This window comes from Lontra canadensis, unplaced genomic scaffold (genome assembly GCF_010015895.1).
Source record: "Lontra canadensis isolate GAN:19392208 unplaced genomic scaffold, GSC_riverotter_1.0 scaffold13, whole genome shotgun sequence".
In the NCBI taxonomy this organism is placed as follows: domain Eukaryota; kingdom Metazoa; phylum Chordata; class Mammalia; order Carnivora; family Mustelidae; genus Lontra; species Lontra canadensis.
The window spans coordinates 27,278,937-27,299,824 of record NW_022631007.1 but is presented as its reverse complement, the minus strand read 5'-3'; the positions used below and the strand labels follow the sequence as shown (position 1 = coordinate 27,299,824).

The 20,888-nt window shown below is 42.6% G+C and overlaps 1 protein-coding gene across 8 annotated transcripts in view; it reads right to left on the bottom strand.

Annotated features, from left to right (window-relative positions):
• PKP4 (plakophilin 4) overlaps positions 1-20,888 on the bottom strand; it is a 241,930-nt gene that overhangs the window by 18,314 nt on the left and 202,728 nt on the right. For all 8 annotated transcript variants that reach the window (XM_032857861.1, XM_032857868.1, XM_032857866.1 and 5 more), the window contains exons 12-15: positions 7,478-7,661; positions 4,299-4,416; positions 2,354-2,545; positions 1,981-2,154 (exon numbers count right to left, since the gene is read on the bottom strand). In XM_032857861.1, the coding sequence (XP_032713752.1) occupies positions 1,981-2,154; positions 2,354-2,545; positions 4,299-4,416; positions 7,478-7,661 (668 nt within the window). The remainder of the gene's footprint in view (positions 1-1,980; positions 2,155-2,353; positions 2,546-4,298; positions 4,417-7,477; positions 7,662-20,888) is intronic.

Genomic DNA, 20,888 nt, shown 5'->3' with positions numbered 1-20,888 from the left:
AAGAATGGGCAGAGGACATGAAAAGACATTTTTCCAAAGGAGACACACAAATGGCCAACAGACATATGAAAAGATGAGCAACCTCATTCATCATTAGGGAAATACAAATCAAAACCATGATGAGATACCACCTCACACCTGTCAGAATGGCTAAAATTAACAACACGGGAAACAATAGATATTGGTGAGGATGCGGAGAAAGGGGAACCCTCCTACACTGTTGGTGGGAATGCAAACTGGTGCAGCCACTCTGAATAACAGTATGGAGGTTCCTCAAAAAGTTTAAAATAGAGCTACCTTATGATGGCACTACTAGGTGTTTACCCGAAGGACATAAAATAGTGACTCAAAGGGGCACATGCACCCCGATATTTATAGCAGCATTATCAACATAGTCAAACTATGGAAAGAGCCCAAATGTCCATCGGCTGATGACTAGATTAAAAAGCTATGGTGTTTATGTAGATGTGTATCTCTATATACATATATACATACACACATGCCACAATGAAATATTACTCAGCCATAAGGAGTGAAATCTTACCATTTGCAATGACGTGGATAGAGTAAGAATACATTATGCTAAGTGAAATAAGTCAGTCAGTGAAAGACAAATACCATATGATTTCAGTCACATGTGGAATTAAAAAAAAAAAAAACACAGGTGAACATTGGGGAAGGATGAAAAAAAGAGAGGTAGGCAAACCATAAGAGACTCTCAACTATAAAGAACAAACTGAGGGTTGCTGGAGGGGAGGTGGAGGGATGGGCTAACTGGGTGATGGGCATTAAGATCAACACTTGTTGTGATGATTACTGGGTGTTGTATGTGAGTGATGAATCACTAAATTCTACTCCTGAAACCAATATTACACTATGTGTTAATTTAAATAAAAACTGGAAACAAAAAAAATATGCTTATCAAGAAATGTTTAGAGGCTGAAAATACTTCAGAAAAGGATTGTCTGGGAAATTGGTAGATGATGTTTATAAAGTTTTTTTTTTTTTTTTGATTTTCTTTTTTAATTTTATTTTTTATAAACATATATTTTTTTTTCCCCAGGGGTACAGGTCTGTGAATCTCCAGGTTTGTTTATAAAGTTTTGAGAACCTCTTACAGTGGTAACAGTAGGAAACCACTTTCAGTTTTCATAAAGAAGTTACACACCTTTAAGGAGACACAGTAACTTTTGCCACACATGTATGTTCTGTAAGCGTGTGAGAGAGGAAGAGGGGTCCCTCTCCCCTGCAAGCGCTGCCCTAGCTCAGCTCTAACTTAGGCCTCTGGCATGTTCAGCACTGAATCCTAGTCTCTACTTTCCTCTTCTTTGAATTCACCTTCTGTACTGTGGCAGAAGGGACCCAACAGTATCCACATCTGCGTCACCTGTCTGCTTGAATCCTTTTAGTGGCCCTTCTGTTTTGCAGGTCAAATCCCAGCTCTTGATGCTTGGCCGCCAGGCCTATCTCCAATGCCTGGGTCCAACCTGGGCCATGCCTGTGCTGTCCTTGATGCCCAGTACCCATCTTGCAGTCTCCACCATGCTTTCCTTTTCTCACCTCAAGGCCTTTCTTCTCTTGTCCCTTTCTCTGGATCACTGCCTCTACACCCTCAGACTCTGCTGGCTTACTTCTGTTCATTTTGAAAGATTCCACTGGGGCAGCACCACCTCTCCAGAAAACCTTCCCTACTTCTGGGCTCCCCTCTTTGCCTTTCTCTCACCTGCCAGGCTGGGTTAGATGTCTTTTTTCAAGACCCTACAGTACACATATTCTACACTATACCGACTTGATCTGTACTTTCTTCCTGCTAGCTTTCAGTTTGTACAGGGAGAGCTATGTCACATTCATCTTTGAGCCTAGAGTCAACTGCTATTGCCCCTCTCCCCTTTTTGCCCTAATAACTGTGTCCCTTTCACTGTCATTATTGGTCTGGCTGCACAGATAGAAAGAAGTGGGGACCCCTGGAGGACATCGTACCTTCCAGTTTCCGGCAGAGAGGTTCTGGAGAGATCCGGCAGAGCCTTCCAAGGTGGCTGGGTTGGAACTTTCTGCTAGAAGAGTCAGATACGGTTTTACCACTGATGGATGCCATAGCATCTCAACCCCTTTGGGGGACTTTGACAGTCCTGGGATAGGACCAACTCCATCCCACTGAAAGACAAAGAGCACACATGAAATGGAAGCAAATGAACACAATCTCCAATACTTGAAAACATTCCTCTCTGCTGGATTCAGCTATAGTTAGGTAGAAAAACTGTATAATGAGAAATTTTCTTTTCTTGCCAAATATGTGATTTCTTACTCCTAGAAAAATGAAACTTTAGAGTTTCATGTCAAATAAAATGCTAACTTGATCCTCTTGTGGCGTTCTCTTTTTCTTTTTCTTTTTCTTCCCCCAGCAGCTTGGCTCCGAGTCCTTGCTGGGAGACTCTTTTCCTAGTAAGTCATCCAGCTCACTCAGCCCCAGCAGCCGGGCCTGCGGGACCTCCAGTTCCAGCCGATAGGACAGGTTCCTCAGGGTGCACACGCAGTTCTCCACAGTCTGCAAACCAACACGGCGTATAATTAAAACCATCATAGCACATTACTGCAAACGCTTCTGTACTGAGCAGCAATGAGCTTAAGTAAATGTAGAATCTGAGAAGACTGCTTTTTTACTTATGGGAACCTGAAACAATCTAGGGAAAGAATGATGATTCTACAATTTTTGTGGGATACCCAAATGACAGAGTGCAGATCTGTCCCTACTATGTCTGTGGATCTGATTTCGTGCTGATTAAAATGTGCAAGGCTCTGGAAGAGAAAATGTCCAGTGTTTCCGCTTCGGGGTTGCTGCAGGGGCAGAGAGGCACCTAAGTTGCCAGAACCTCACTCCTTCTTGCCACTAGAAGTCTTCCCCATGACAAGAGGTGTGAGCAATCCCATCTCTGGAGAAGGCCCTCCCCCCAAGTCTTGTCTTTGGCCTTTTCATCCATCTCCGAACTCTCCCCTCCCTCTTCGGAAAGTTCCATGATCTCTTTGTGCCATTCTGCCTTCTGTATGTGGTCTTCTGCTTTTTTTTTTTTTTTTTAAAGATTTTATTTATTGATTTGACAGAGAGAGATCACAAGTAGACAGAGAGGCAGGCAGAGAGATAGAGAGAGAGAGAGGGAAGCAGGCTCCCTGCTGAGCAGAGAGCCCGATGCGGGACTCGATCCCAGGACCCTGAGATCATGACCTGAGCCAAAGGCAGCGGCTTAACCCACTGAGCCACCCAGGCACCCTGGTCTTTTGCTTCTTAAGGTCTGTATCACACCTCTGACTGCGGGGCTGTCACTTCATTGAGAGCACCTAAAGCCAAGCTCACCCCTTTCCCGGGAAGCTCTCCTTCCACTTGCTTACTCCTCTCAACTTCATCTACAGATCTTCTGGTTCAATGAGGTTCAAACAAAAACCTGGCCATCACTTTGAACTTTTCCCCTATCTTCTCCCTGAGCCTACCACTCATCATTCTTTTCTCTCTAAGAGCCACATTTATGACACAAGGCTTACTTATGGCCTTTCATCTAGCCTGTCCTGAAAAGCAAGTATCTGGCCTACCTTGGAAATCCTGACACCTTTAGTCCCTCCTTCCTGTTTCTTGCCACCTTCCTCAGCCCCTGCTCCTGGGGCAGATCCTAGGTGGTTGTCACAGCTAAAAAAATGATGAGAAGGCTCTGTGCTGGCCCAAGGATGGGGAAAACAGGAGGGGAGCAGAAGGGGCACCTACTGAGAACAGACTAACCAGCATGGCAACAGAGGGAGGGATGAAAGGGTATGACTGGGGATGTGTAGAGAAGAGTATCCAAGTGGGTGGGGGGTTGGGGGCTATGGCCTGCATTGGGGCTAGAGAGGCAGAGAGGCTGGTGGGTTATAGCGCCTTGACTAGGAATGTTTATTCAGTAGATACTCAAATACCGATGGATCGGATTCTAGCCATAGGGCACATGACTGGAGGCAACAGCAGCAGAGGCAATCACAGTGACGATTAGCCCAAGACAACCATAAAGAAAGTCGGGACCCTGCCATCCTATGCTCAGTCCTTGGCCACATGGAGTTACTCAGTTTTCATGGTTTTTAAGGCTATTTTTTTAAATTGTCATGTCCCTGTTAATTTGTAATTTTAAGAGAGACCCTCCCCCCCCCTTAATCTGGAGTGTAGTGTAATGAGTACGAAAGGCTCAAGAATTCCAAAAAGAACCAGTGGCATGCAAGAGCAGCATCAGGCAGCTGTGTCACCCGCCATCGTGCCCGTCGCGTGGCCAGCCAGCACTGACCTTGCTGTCGTAATCGGATGTGTTCACACACGTGTGGATCACATACAGCAGCGAGTCCACCAGCCCCTCACAGGAGCGCATTTGCTTCCTGGCTTCCTCCCCTGCGGAGCTGAGGTTCCTGAATGGGCAGAGACACATGGAAGCTGCTGAGATGAACAACTCACTCCTTAGCCATGGAGCCCTACCTGACCGTCTGAGGGGCCGGACGACAGACAGCAGCCATGTAGATCCCGTGTGAGGAGACCCTGAGAACTCCCAGTGACTAACCCCTCATTATCCACTCAAACAGAGGGAGCAGGGCCATCTGAAACTCTGTATCCCTCCTATGATAAACCACTTTTTAACCTCTTAAAAATGGTTTTGAGGTCCATCCTCCTCAGTTTCCTCATATGTAAAAAGAGGAGTATAATACTGACCACCTCACAGGGTCGTGTGAGGTAGCAACGCTCCTTATAAAAGAATTAGCAAAGGGCCTGCAGTGTCTGTTAACCATGGTTGTTATTTCTAGACATGCTCTGCTCCCACCCTGGGCCACCACGACTGGCAGTCCCTGCATCTATTATAATGTTTTGCCTGTGGTAGGTGGTCATAAATGCTTCCTGAATGAACAGATGAAATGTCATTTCTTGTATAACCATTCATGTTAAATATGGACATTTGCTTATGGTACAATTTTCCTCATTTTTCCCCAAATATAAAAAGCCCTGAAAATTGTTTTAGGACTCATCCATATTGAAACTTTTTTCTTTTTAAAGATTTTATTTTTAAAATAATCTCTATACCCAGTGTAGGAATGAACTCCCAATCCTGAGATCCAGAGTTGCATGCTGTACCGACCGAGCCAGCCAGGGGCCCCCATACTGAAACTTTTGATATCAGTTTGCCTTCCTGAATTGACACTAAATTTTAAGGAATCAATTTTATATCTTATTAACAAGAGTTCTAGGCTAAGTCTGAGATTTTGTAAAAACTTAGGCCAAATAAGGGGGTTTTGGAATGATTTTTCTTTTCATCTTTATTTTTCTGGGGCCAGAGAGTGTCACCCATGGTCCCTCCTCTGCTCTTATCTTGTGTCACTTCTCAGCAGCACTCAACAGCCGCTGTCTTACATTCCTTTACAAGCCCCCGGGACTCTTTACCTCTTTAGTTTTCCTCCCATCTTGCTGCCTTTTCTTCTCAGTCTCTTTTGCTGGTGGGTCCCTCTGGAGTGCCCAGGACTACCTTGGTCCCTTCTTGTCTTTATCTTTACATTCTCATGGGTGTTCTCCTTCTGTCCCTTGGCTTTAAGCCAACCTGCAGGCCCAGGCAAGACTCCCAAACATTTACCTTTAGGCTGACCGCTAAAGCTCCAGGCTCCTTTATCCACTGCTTTCCTGGCATCACCACGTGGAGAGCTAATTAGACATCTCAGATGGACATGGTCAAAACTCTCAACAGCTCATCCCTCCACCCTTTCTTATTCCTGTGCTCCCAGCCAAAGATTTAGGTATTACCTCTCCCTTCACAAAAATACGCCCTATTTCCTGTCTTGCTCCAGCACCTGGTCTAGGCCACTGTCGTGGTCTGCCTGGATTGCTGCAACAGCCTCAGCCTCCTATTTCTTCCACTGCTGCCCTTGTTCAGTCTTCACACTGAAGCCAGGATCCAGTCCCACTACTTCCGAGATTAAAACCCTCTGACAGTTTCCTGAGACATCTGGAATAAACTATAAACTCCTTCCTCTGACTTCAAAAATCTTACTTAATCTGGTACCACTCTGTGCCTCACCCATTAAGCTCCAGCCTTGAGCCCATTTTTGTCTCCGAGCCATTCCATTACCTGTTCCCTTTGCTAAGAACATGAGTCCTCCTGACCCCACCCCATCCTCCAATGAGCAGCTCCTGGTGGTATTTCTGATCTAGACTTTAACTTCACCTCTTGTGAGGGGCCACCTGACCATGAAAATAATCTCCTAATGACTCTTACATCACCATGGCACCTACTGTTATTTTCTTGTTTGTTTTCAATAGAATACGGTTCTCTCAAAGCAGGGACCTGTCTTGTTCATCACTGATTTCACACAGGGGGTGTGCACCAAAAATGGTTATAGCCCGGAGCCACTGTGGGAGCTGGACTACTGTGTCCTGTCTCTGGGAAGCTGGCAGGCTGGCCAAGGAGTGATCACAGCCTCCCTGGATCCAGGAGCAGAGAAAGGATGAGACGTTCCTTCCACAGACCATCGGGAGGTAATATAATCTGCCCTCTGATGCAGGCATCTGAGTTAGGGAGCTGGCCTGTTTCCCAGGATCCTGACTCTTGTCATCCACCCACAGCAAGGCGGCTGACAGTCACTTGTCATAATAGTGCTGCCTCAGAGCAGCAACCCAGGTTTCCTCCCCATCTTTCAAGCTGTTACAGGGATGCTTAAATGTTAGCTAGTGCCCACTGTGTGTCAGCCACTACACTAAGCACTTTGTATGAGCTGCTTCTTCACAAATGTGAGATGGTATTTTAATGCCTATTCTAAAGATGAGGAGACTGAGGCTCAGAGTGGGGCGGGAAGCCAGGCTGCCTCTCAGTGTCACCACGCCACTCTGTCCCAAGGCTTCTGCTTCAAGTTCCCAGAGCACTGTACGCTTGGGACACTGGGTAGAAGCTGAGCTGATGAGTATTAACGGTAAACAATAAGCACGCCTGTCCACACTTAAAGGAGCCCTTATGAGTTTCACGTGCTAAAGATAATGACTTAAAATAGTATTTGGGCTCATTTTCGTTTACTTATAAATTCAAACCCAGTAATTGTTTAAATCACAAACCTTTTTTTTTGCAGCTTTTAAAAAGCAGGAAAGTCTTCACCATCACATTTTGAATTTAAACAAAAACCAGGCTGCAAACACATTAGCAGTCAGGATGTGATAACCAGGAAAATGCTGTTAAGTAGAAAACACTGGAATTTTGGCAGTAATTTCAGACTGAAAGGGCCCTTTTTACTAATCCACAGAAGAGTCATTTATCAGATAATGTCTTTCACCACTAGTCTGTGCTCATGGTGTCTTCCTCACAGGATAAGAGTCCAGTGGCCTAAATTTTGAAGCAAACTTAGGTTTAGAAGAGGAAATAAATCCTTCTAAAATCAACTCACCCATGACACATGTTATTTAATCAAATAATTAATTGGAAAGAAGAAATAAAGAATTTACCTCAGGCAACCTGTAGTATTACGTAGAACGAGTGACGTCTGAAATTTAATTTTATGATCATCATCAAAAGAAGAGTTATTCCATCCAGAATGTGGAACGATCACAGTGTTTGTTAAGGTTGAGAGCGCATCTCGAATGATTGTCATCTTTACAGCATCACATGAAGATAAATTCCAAAGAACTCCTAAAAAATGAGATTTAAAAAAATCAAACCATCAGTTAGAGATCCTGCAGGTTCAGGAATAAAACAAACATATTAGCCCTAAGTGATGTGAACTCAGTCTGTTCCAATTCTAACCTATGGCCTGAATTTGCAACCAGGCAGGGGATGGACCTCTAATAAATGTTGAGTGAACACATGTGAGCTTCTGGCAGCATATTACAAAGCGTTAAGAGTCCTTCTCTTAAGTTTTAGAGCCTATGTGCTACCAGACAAGATGACTGTGGCTTCTGCAAAGCAAATAAGAGCTACTCTTGGAGGGGGAGGGGCACAATCCAATCAAGGGTCATGAATTTAATGCACCTGTGATTGTCGTAAAGCTGTTGTGCATCATCCCTTACATTCAATGTTCTGTGTGACAAACAATTTTTAGAATTTCATACTTGGAAACAATTTCTCTTTCTCAAAAGGCTGACACATTTCTGTGTATCATACTTCCTTTTTCTACTTTTGCTCCTGGGAAGCTCAAGCTTAAATATGCTTGCAGTAACATACATAACGTACACTGCAGTTCCATTTGCTTCGTCTCCCTCATTAGGATAAGGTTTAAACACTTTTATTTCCACATTAAGAGTTTTATTACCATGTGCAAGTTACTGCTATTCTCTTTTGGGTACAGGTGAGACTAACAAGACATTAAATCCCTCATATTGTAATTTGTATCAGGATTGCCCAGATGACAGACCTTAAACGTAGCTTATTAGAGGGGTATTTAAATTGTAAGCATATTAGAGCATCTTCATTTCTGTCTTAACGATGAGGTGGGTTAAGTTATTGTTACAGCACACATATTTTCTAGGAATTATCCTTTTAGAAATTAGAGCAACCTCAAGAGTATACCTACTCTACGTCATTTTCACATTACTGTATTTCCCCAAGGAAAAGGAGGGGCAAGGAGAGGTGGCGCATTTGGTGCTGAGGTTCCTTCTGAGCCCTGCACTCCTGGTGGCTCCCTGACAAGACACTTAAAAGCCCATACAGTGCTTTTAGAATTATCAACACACAGAAACGCTTGAAGCCCTGTGGAGGGGAAGGAGCTGGCAAATCTGCTCATTTCCATGGGAGTGTGTGAGGTTTGTGAACATGACCGATCAAAAATGTGGGGAGAGGGTGCCTGGGTGGCTCAGTGGGTTAAAGCCCCTGCCTTCAGCTCAGGTCATGATCTCAGGGTCCTGGGATCGAGCCCCGCATTGGGCTCTCTGCTCAGTGGGGAGCCTGCTTCCTCCTCTCTCTGCCTGCCTTTCTGCCGACTTGTGATCTCTGTCAAATAAATAAATAAAATCTTAAAAAAAAAAAAAAAAAAAGAATGTGGGGAGAACTGCTGCTCCAGTGCCTGCCCGGTAACAGCAGACTGTCTGCTTAGCCTTTCCGAGGCCTGGAGAAACTGCAGGGCAAGGAGGGAGGTGTGAGAGCTGACAGGAGCTCTTCCTTTGGAGGAAGAAGTACAAGCATAGAGCCAGAGTGGAGAGAGGACCGCCCCTTCCATGCATATCACCCTGCCCTATCCACGCTGCAGAGAGAGAGGTCGCTGATGGAGGCTGATGCTTGGGCTCTGGTCTGCGAAGGTGAGGAGGTCATCTCCTAAACTCTTCTGACAATTTTATAACATATTTTCAGATTCCTCACTTCACAGAATTCAACACATGGGGGAGGGCACCATTTTCTAATAGGCTACGTTGTACTTCACAGAAGAAATGTATAAAACTTAACTGTAAGGCAAGGCTTATGAAAAGGAAAGCCTATTACATTATAGGGTTTAAGTATAAAATTAGATATACGGCTACAGAAAATGAAACAGGGTGAGTCACAGACTTCAGGTGAAAACATGACTAAGAAAAGGGGTGGTGCTTTAGCACGATGGATCTAGGAGTTGATGGCTAGAAGTTTTCTGATCATTGGTAGAAAATCTTGTTTTTCATGGTTCCTGCCTCCCCTCCTGACTCCTGCTAACACCTACTTTTGGGAAGAGGGTATTTCCCAGATTTGTGGATTTCCCTGACTTTCTGTGCAGGTACCAGAATTTTGTCCTCCTCTTTCTTTTATCACGTATTTAGAATGACCAGTGGAATTATGTCATTCTATAGTTTACTATTAGCCTTTATTTACATGGGATTGAACAGCATAAATGCTCATAAATCAATATAAACTACAGTAACATGATCATTTACTGTGATTTTACTCTGTGCCAGGCATTGTGTGCTTTACATATAGAATCAAGCTGCACAAAATGAATTAACTTGCCATTTAATTATTTTGTGGGATTGAAATATTCTGCATGTTGACTTTTTAAAGGATGGGTATTTGTTTTTCTAAATTTAATTTTAATTACATTAGGCAAGTATAGTGAGGAACAATTCTACCATGATCCATTCCTTTTACATGTGTTGTTACACATATGCAGCACACAATAGGTGCTCACAAATATTTGTTGGTGGGTCCAACTTAATAGCATGTATTTATTTTTGATTTCCCTTTTATTTTCTTTCTGTCAGACTTAGCTCATAATTATTACCTCACTTCCTTAAGCTGAGTATTCAGCAGTGTCTTAAGGTTTATAACTACAGGGAGAAGTGAGAAGAAAATCCTGGATCTTTAAAGGAATTTGCCAGCATAGTTTTGCTCGCCTTTCCTATGAAGACTAAAAGACATGGTCATTGAAATCACCATCTTAGCACCGAGGACAAAGAATTCTGTTTCTGTTACATCTCTAGAACATTTCCAGAAGTTAAGAGTTACACAGTAGCAGGCCAGAATCCTAACCCCTCAAAAGTGCAATAAAGAAAAAGATTGGTGTTGCCCAATTATAAAATGTTAAATTGTTTGAAAATATGTAACCCTTTGGTACACAGGGTGACTGTGTTATCGTTTGGTCAGGTGAGATGACTTACTGATTGTAAAGCCAGTCTACTATATAAAAGTCTACTACAGGTTTTCTGTAACCTCAAAAAATGTTCAAAATTATTCTTGACCACAAAAAAGGGAATGATTCTATTTTTGCTAAGTCTGCAGCACTCAGAGGACCCATACCAAGGCAGCGTGATGATTTACACTGAGTTACATTATCCCTCTAATCCTGCACTTCACCATGTAACACAAAGAGCTACAGTACTGGGTGTGGATTTAAACCAGCCACTTCAAATATCAGAGACATTGATTTTTCTCTTCCCCACCTTCTATTTCAAAAACAAGATTATGGAAAGCCTAAACAACCAGTTCTGAGAAACCAATATTGGATGAAGAGGGTTCAATTAAACTTAAAAGCTTTAGCTATGGAATGATTAATTTGGCTGATCTATTCAAAGTAAAAAGCACCATTCTTAGACCAGCTAATAATATCTGTGTATACTCTACCTCACTACAGTAGTAATAAAACAATGTTCTCCCCACTTAGTCTGTCTAGGCCTTCATTTAATGGGTCAGGAAGAATGTTGCTAGAGCAGTAAGTAATGAACTGTAAATGCACCAACTCCCAGATGTGGCGAGACTGTTGAGAAAGCAGAGAGCCATAGGATTAGCGTCCTTAATAACATGATAAACCTCCAGCGGCTACATCCTCATGCAAAGTTTGCTTCAAAAATATTTAGCAGCATACTCCATTATCCCCCGGTTTCTAAAGAGAAAGTTACAAATAAACTATAATTTGGTTTAGGAAGCTTGAGGTTTTTATTTAATTTAAGGCAATTAGCTATTTGTTGTGAGGACTAAGAATATACACATACAAACTAATTCAGAAAATATTAGAGCATTTCATGCATATTATTCTAGAAAAAGCTGTTTCTTCTCTACCGCAGGAAAAAGTACATGCAATTATGAGTAACCAATAATTGCAATGAAATACTCCCATGAAAGATGAAAGTTCATTTCCCCCACAAAAAATGAATAAAGTAGTTAAAATACTACTTCACATAAATCCTACACTGCAGAATTTTGAAAGAGCTTGTATTTAAAAATAGCTTTATAGCTATTCTAACAACTAACTGATAATTTTATAGTCATATTAGAAACTGATCTTACTGATTAATTAAAGTAATAGCCCTATTTGAAAAACGTGTTTCTTAATGGACATTAAAAACCAACCAAACAATATTTGGAAAATATTATTTCTCTGGTAGCAGAAATATGTAACAGCTTACACAATTGCTTTCTGTTATGAACGAAATCTAAAAGCATGAATTTTTACATAACATTCAATTCAGTGTCCTAATTATAAAAAGCCCCCCCCCCCCCGCAAGGCCAAAGAACTAGTGTACTTCCGGACATGTTCCTGCATTTTCTTCCACGAGTAAGCCTTATTCTGTCAGTCCTGCTCTTTCACAAGATGTCCATGAGGTAAAGAGAACTACCCAAGCCTTAGTGGGGAGGACAGTATTAGATCAGAGAACAGAGGATGAGGTCCCACTATTCTGGCACAGAGTGAACGTCATGACAGGTCACTCTCATGTCTCTGCTTCAGCTCTGATATACGCGCTCATCCTCTGCCCCCCCCCCCCCCCCCCCCCCCCCCCCCCCCGCCACCGCCCTGCCATCTGTGTGTGCTCCTTGGAACACAATGGTGTTGGGATACCCACCTTGCAAATACTCTTGGTTAAGTCAGGATACAAATATTAGGCTAACAGTGAAAATATAAAACCTCAAGGCTTCAGATTGCATATGAAGATCCAAGTGTGTGTGCATCTTGCAAACTCAGTCTGTGGATAACAAGGCAGGAATGTGGGCTTCTGAAGCTAGGGCCGCTGCCTGTTCTGAGCGTGTGCTTCCGTTATTATCCCCCTAGACAATCTTTTGCTGAAACACTCATGATCTAGCAAATACACCTCTCCATTTCTGCTCACTGAAGCTGCCCCTGAAGCTCTCCCCTAACCCCTTAGGGTTTTTTTTGTTTTTTTTTTTTTTTTAAATCAACCTCTGAGGCTTTCTGTTGGGAAGACAGTAATGTCAAGATTCTATGGCTACTACATCTGGTCCCAGTATGGCCTCCTATGTCCCTGTTCATGAAGGCTGTGCAGCTCAGGACTTTCGCATGCATGTTACCAATACCCAAGCATGGTATAGATCTGTGCCGCCCAACAGAGGAACTATGGGCCGGATGCGGCTAGTCCAAATTGAGACAGGCTAGAAACGTCTACATAGCGGAGCATGAAGACTTTGTATGAAAGAGATGCATGTAAAACCTCATATTAATAATTTTATATGGCTTATAATTTTAGAAGAATTGGGTTAAATAAACTACATTTTTAAAGTAAATAATACCTGTTCCTCTTTCCTTTTGCATGTTCAGAATTACATGTGCCCTACATTTTATGTCTGTTGGGAAGTGCTGGGAGAGATACTTGTTCACTTCATGCCAACATCTAAGGGAGACCTGTAGGTGAGCCCCCTGCTCTCAGTTACAACCCACAGCAGCCATCACAAAGCATGCAAGAGCCGGAGGAGCAACAAGCACAGCTCGCATATCATCTGTGCTAGGCACTCCACACCCATCGTCATGCCAAGCAACAGGTACTGGGCTTATCACTGGGAGAGCTGGTACTGGCAGTGGTGATTTGCCTGGGGTCACGGAGCTGGGAGGAAACAAGTCAGTCTCATCCCAAAGCTCAGTCACTCCCAACAGCATGCTGCTTCTCCCTGGCTGTTCTTCTGCACGTAGGAACCTGTCTGGTAGGATTGTGAGCTGGAGTGTGAAGGGCCAAGGCCAGGGAGAAGCACTGGGGTGGGGGAAACCCTTCCAGGTGGGCTGCAGCCCTGGGGGAGGGGCAGGAGTTGGGGAGCTGTGAGGCTTGGGCTGGCCTAGAAGGGAAGGACAGGGGCTGCAGACATGAACAGCGAAGTGGAGAGGTGTAGAAGGGAGGGACAGGTTTGACCCCAGGGGTGATGGGGGTGCTTATGGACCAGGAGCGGCAGAGCCTATGTTCCAGGAAGGCGTTTAGGGGGAATGTGATGAGGATGATGAGATGGGAACGCAAAGAGGAAGGGTGAATGCTGGTGCTGACAGTTTGGAGCCTGATGCAAGGTGAGGGTAGCCTCTAAACTGAGCCCCAGCTTGGCATCTGTGTGAGGATCTGGAACTGTAACGGGAAGGAGGAAATAGAGGGGCAGCAGGAAAAGATCACTACAGTGAAAAATGCCTACCATTTGTGGCTTCAGGCAAATCACTCAAGCTTTCCACCAGGACTGGAATGCTGTGAACAAATTATGAAACGAATGGAACTGAAATAATGGGAAAGCAATTATTACGAGAGTGGAACAGAAGTACTATCTTTAATCATAGAAAAGTCTTTCTTCCTCTGGCTAAATGCTGAGGACACAACACTCCTGGTGGTGTCTATAGCTCCCAGGCTTCCTCTGATGCTCCCATCTCAGCAGGGGTTGGCTGAACCATGTGCAGTGACTCCTGGTAGAACATGCCATCATGGATTCTCATGGCTTCCTTCTTCCTGCCCTGCTGCCAGGCTAGGCCTGCTTGCTGTCCTCCCTGCAGGCTGGCACAACTGCCCCGAGGGCTGGGTCCCACAGGGAGGCATGGCCTTGGTCGCCTGCATGCTTCCTGTGGTTCCCCGCACACAGCTACGGTATCCTCCCTGTCAGGCACGGAAAAGTTCCCTTGGGCCCAGCTATGAGCACAGTGGTCACCATGTCTGGTTTCAGTAGCAGGAGTGAGAAGGCGCTTAGGTGATGTGGAAGGAATCTTCCCTGGAGGGGGCAGTGGGGAGCCCATGGCCTGGGCTAGCTGCAGAGGCTGCACACAGTGGGGCTCTAGCCTACATATTCAATTTGAAGGAGATTGCTCCTGCTGTTAAAGTTTTCCCCTGCTGAAGGACACGAGTAATAGATGTTTAGAATCCTTAAAGAACAGAAGGGTTAGCCTGCATTTCTGTGATTTTTCAGGTACAAAGGTGGATCACAGCACCTTTGAAAAGATCTGTCAATTTCTAGAGATCCGATTACAGACTCACATTTACATTTTAACATACTCTTCTTTTATTTCAGGTCATTTTGCAACTTCATGGGTGGATTGAGAGGATTAACTACATAATGTAGTTATGGAGTCCTCCAGTCCCTGGAAAGGCATTTCTGCTGAAAATAAATCAGCAATTCAGAATTGCTGACTGTAAGGGATATAAATGCCCGTAAGGGATGTAAAAGATGGCTCTTTCTGTCGGGGGAGTTTGTAAAACCGAATGGGGTCACACACGGGGAAATATTCCCGAGAGAATCACAGTGATGGCGAGGTGGCAGGGAGGGCAGCGACCTGGCCACCCTGGTTGTTCTTCAGGTTACTTCAGCCTCTGGCACAGAATTAGGTCATTTACTATCCTAGAGATGTGCCTGAGAAAAAGTCACTGAAGTTACGTGTTCCATAGCTAACTTTGAAGGGTTCCAGGAATGTGCTTCTTCATGGGCACGAAATCGCTGACCTAGCTGTCTGGCGCCAGCAGAAGCCTAGAGGCAAATGTACCTCCAGTACTAAGCCATGAGAAGTTCTACGGACTCAGAAACTGCGAAGTACTCGAGAGACCTGGGCTGGCGTCTCTTGGGAGTCTTCTTTTTAGATTTTTGTCATATGCCTTCATCTTTCTGATGGTCTGATATACTGATGGTCTGATCTCCCGAGGGAGTGTGTCACTGTGGGGCCTCTCTTGTGCTTAGAAATTCTGTTTTGACCAACAGCTGACCACCTGGGTTCTGTAGGGACCCTGAGACCCCCCACTTGACTGCCTCATTTTCCTTGGCATTTAGAAGCCTACACATAAAATAGGAGGTCATATTCTACTTACAAGGTTGAATCTTTTCATACTTCAATCTGTCATACTATAAATCTTGAAATATTCACAAGACTAAAATCACATTTCATGTTTTCTAAGCAACCTGACACTCTCTGATTATACCCACTGGTTTGATGTGACCGTGCTAGTGGCCAAATTCAAACACACTTCTCTACATTCTCGGGCGAAATTCAGAAAGTAAAAGGTGTTTTTTCTTTCCTTTTTGGTGGTAATTTGAAAGAATTAAGGGAGATGACACTTGAAAATGGGCTGGTACACCCCCAGATTCTGCCCCTGCTCAGCACTTTTCAGTGGCCCAGGGAAGGGACAGGGAGGAGGCAGAGGAAGAGGCAGGGAAGGACATGCTCTGGCCTACATATCAAGAACCCAGCCACGACTCAATCATTCTGGACCCCAGTTTCTCATCTGCAATATAGGGGGGGAGAATAGAAGATTTTTTTAAGGCCCTTTCCAGTTCAAAGTTCTGTGACTCTGCATTAGGAGTCTTCCCATTTATAAGACACCATTTTGTCTTGTTACCAATTAAACTTCTTTATTAATTTCTTATTAACCAATTTTTATGGTTTGAAATGTTCAGTAAATAAGAAAGTACAGGATCCCGTTTTTTCTTTTTTTTTTAAATTTTATTTTTTATAAACATATATTTTTATCCCCAGGGGTCTGTTTTTTCTGTTTTATAAAGTGGGGCATGTAGTTAAGGATCCCACTGACGCTGGCTGGGAATTGGGAAGAGGTATTGCTAGATTTCTGGAAATTCCCCATGTAACACCTGATGGCTCTAGTGGTCCACGAAAAGCAGGAGAGATATAGGCTAACTCCTCTCTGGACCAAAGAAGAAATGACTTTTTTGAAGGCATAATAATTAGACCAAGGGGACATGTTTAGTAAATTATTTCATCCCGTAATGGCACTTAACAGTCCAAATGGCTGAATGCATGTCCACTAAGCTCCTGTTCTTTATAGAACATCCTACTGTTTGCTCAACTTTAGCCTGGCCCATCTACCCTTCCTTAGTGCAGGGCTATCATTTTCCTCTTAATTTATTACCTAATTAGAAACATGGCACTAATGATCGGTGAGGGAGTAAACCTAATTTCATGTTCTGCATAGTGTCTGAAATCCACTGCTAGCATCCAAAAATTTTTAAATAAACAGTGTGGAAATATTTTACTTAGCCATATGGATGAATAATCACTTGCTAAATTGGAAAGAATGTGAATATAGCAGTCATTTAAACAAACTCAATTATTATTCAAGAACAAAGGCTACTTTTTGATATTTAACACTAGTGTTAATAGGGATAATAGAAGTGTGGTAGTTTTAGGACATCTGGTATGTTAAAACGTAGGCCTCTGGATTCTGTGCACTATCAGTTTTGATAGCTTCTAAAAAATGATGCTTCCAGGATGCTCAATAACTCGAAACTCATATTTCCTGGCTTAGAAACACTATTTAATTATCTTGAGCAAATGAGTTCTACATATCTTTTCTAGTGACAAGATGTTCCCACTTTCCACCCATAGTGTGTGGCCTAGAAGACATTCATTTTATAACCCGACTGGGAACAACCATACTTCATGTAGCTTTCAAGTTTAAGCACAATAAAGGCAAAAAGTGTCTTTGTGATTATATATATATTAAAAAAAAAAAAAAAAACCCAAAACCAAAAGACCCACTCCAAGCACCCATATAGATTAGCAATTACTAAAAAAAAAGCTCATCAGGTTTCAACCTGGAAAATGTTGAACACAATTAAGAAAACACAAGAATCCTGTTACATTATTAGAGGACCATTTTAATTAACAATGACAGCCATACTGTCTTGAGAAAATACACCTCAGAAAAAGCATTTTTCCTTGCCAATAAAGATGTGGTCCAAAATGCAGGTGCTGGGCATTTATTATATTCCAAGCAAAGGTGAGGCATCTTTTTAAAACAACAGCTAAAATTTCTTCATTTATGTACATTAAAATGCCAAACTGAAACAAAGGGGACCAGAAAAAAATATGTCTTTGGACTAATAACTAGGTGGAATTACTTACTACTAAAAACAAAATAGTTTCAAAGGGGATAGTAATTTTTTCAGAAAACACAATATTTTGGACATACAGCAGTTCATTGTGCTTTAACAATGCATGATACTAAACTGACTATAATCCCCACTAAAGAACTCTTACACCACAGCTGCGAAGGGCAAGCATTGTGCAAGGCTGGCCAGGGCCAGAGTGATTTGTGGAAACACTGCAGAACATTGAAGTTTGGAAGAATAACGTTCTGTTTTCAAAGAGGATTTCACGGGAGATGGGCAGCTCACATGGCCTGCCGAGTGATGTGGTCACATAGCACCCAGATGCCCATGTTTGGAGCAGACATGTTTTAATGAGAATGGTCTGGAGTGGGACATACTTTCCAGGTTAGGAGAGATCTGGGATGCTGGATTTAGGGCCTACTGTTCTTGTCTGCTAGGGCTGTTCCTCAAATGAGCTCCTGAGGGCCCATCTTTCTTGCCTTCTCAAGCCATACTTAATGTCTTCTTGTTGCTCTTTGGATAACATGCTACTCAGTCTTAACCCCACAGAGCCGTGGGTTCTCTGTCCCTGTGGGCCCAAGCACATCGTGGGTGGCTACTTTACTTGGAAGCTGTACAAGGGATACATGCATTGGATAGCTGAAGGGACAGAATTTATTTTGAGGTCCCCTCCAACCCTGTGATTCTATGGTTCAAAGATGGCTTATGAGTATTTCTCTTGAGGAAAGAGTTAATGAAAGAGTGCAAGGGTGTCTTGATATTGTCATGCTTTCAAACACTTCAGGGACTACTTATTTTTTTAAAAAATTACCGAACAGCATTTAAAGGTGGTACCACTAAATTCTGGAACTGGAAAAATGTGAACATATAATTTTTCTTGTCTTCATAAATCTTGGTCTATAAATACATGCATGCATGCAACACACACACACATAACTACGCTAGATTTATATTATGACTTTGTAGTTTCATATTAGCTGGGTAATGTTTATATACAAATCAAACTCAGGCTGATATTTAGCATTTTGGAGCTGGAAATTCACTTCTGAAGTCCTCTGGTCCAACTCCTTTATATAAGTCAACTGAGTCAAGTGTTCACAAATTGACCACTGCCATTCCAAAGCAAAGACAACTTTTGAAGAGAATCTTTTGTAAGCAATCAGCTCTTATATCAGTATAAATTATGAGGAGTAAAAGTACAGAGTTTAAAGGCAATTCCTAATTTTCCCTCTCCTACAAGTATGGACAAAAAATATTTCTTAAAGCCTAAAGCCAACTGGCAGTTGTTTAAAAAGAAAAAAAAAAATCAGAGGTTGTTGCTAGTTTTACATTGAAAGCAATATAATCTACCGGCGAAATAGACCTTTTTGAATTAATAAACACTCATATCCTCCTTTCAAGGCCAGGGCCCATGTATGAAAACATCCTGTGTTCTCAGCAGCTAATACTGCACCCACACAGAAATAGTGAAACATGGAGGGAAGCCTAAAGTAGCACTTAGAGCTAGAGTACGCGCCAGGTGAATTAGTACCTAAAAGCTCTTAGTAGTAAAGTCTGGCTCTCTACTTCAAATAAATCGGATTTACTCTCAAATGAAAAAGAAATCACCAAACTTTCATGTACTTGCTTCTTGTTTATCACTAAATCCTACAAATTCCTTGAGCTTGGTTCAGGACAGGTACTGTAACCATTTCACCCAAGGATAAAGCCTCAGAAACAAAAATCCAGCAAAGACTTATTCCTGCTGTGGCAAATTATGACAGAAGAGAAAAACAAAACAAAACAAACCCCCCCCCCCCCTGTATATTTATTGTGACTAGTTAATCAAAAGAGAACCAAATCTGAGTAGAAGCTGTGCTTCTAACATTAGGATATCCGCGGATCACCACTGATCTCGCAGGGAGCCCACACAGGTCAGTCTGCCGGCTCACTGGCTGCCCCGGTATTACAGGGAGAAAGTATCTAGACAATTCCCAGGAAGGTTGCAGTGATGGAGAAGAAAGCACTCATATGCTTCAAACATGCTGTCTCCTCTAAACCTCCCAACAGAGAACTTAATGCTAATTTTGGGGCGTAATCACAGTGATTGTGTTGACTTCTAGAATGGTTATATCTACATTCCTCCTTTTCCCTTAATTCTATTTAGTTTGTCTTAATTTTCATTTTATACACATATGCCATATACATGTAAGTGTAAATAATTTATTTTTTAGTGTGAGAGGGTTTGATGTGCCCAAAACATTTGAAAAAGAAAACGTACCGATAAATCAATATGCAATTTAGATGTGTTGAAACAGTAATATTCAAACTACATTAAAGCAGGCAGTTCATTCCAGAGTTTAGGATTATACATAAAGTGTATTCTACTTTTATTATGTAAATTTCATACCGATATTATTTGGAGTACAGGGTACTGTATTTTCAACATTTTAATACCTTGTAAGAAAGCTGATTCCCCTTAAATATTAGATTCATGATGGTTTGCTACCTTCCCAAGTGTTACTGAGTTACATCTGACAGAACCTACAGCTCTAACTTTATAGTGGAGAATGGGATTCATTTTTTTAAAAAATGTTGTTAGAAAATTTTAAATTAAGTATCTCGAGCATGAACAATAGCATAGCAAATATAAAACACCCAGGTAACTACTATCTAGTTTTGTTAAATAATATTTTGTCTTATTTGTTTCAGGTTTTTCTTTTTAAAGAAACAGAGCTGGATGATACCCCCCCAGCATTTTTCTCTACCTGCAACCCCTAGAGGCAGCTACTATCCTTAACCTAGCTTCTGTCCTTCCAGTGAAAAATTTTAACTGTAATGCACGTGTATATACCAAAAACTAATGTATAGACTCAACCTGCATATTAGAGACTTTACACCAACAGTATTATGCTGTGTATATCATTCTGCCAGTGTTTCTGGGTGTTTATCTGTGTTGCCACAGATAGCTCGAATGCATGTTTTAACCCTTGTCTGTAGTATTGCTGTGAATGCGCTGCCCTTTATTGAGCAATTTTTCTATCAGTGGATACTCAGCATTTCCCCCTAACTCTCTATTATAAATAATGCTGTCATTAATTTGCCTTGCTGTACAACTGTTCTTTCGTCTGGTTCGTTCTTTCCTCAAGAACCTTTGAACCCCGCTGACAGTGCTGCAACACTCCAGTCTCTCAAGACATAGCTTCACTCACTTCCTCCTGTTCTCTCACTTCCCACACTGGACCACCATGCCCTCGAGGTGAAATGTCTCTCTCACTGTTCCCTCTTCAACTGGCTACCCCTTCTTTCTATCACCAACGCAGTTCAAGGATTACCTCCAGGCTACAGGACTCCCAGACGTCAGGTGCATCTACTTCAAATCAATCCCGCACCATGGGT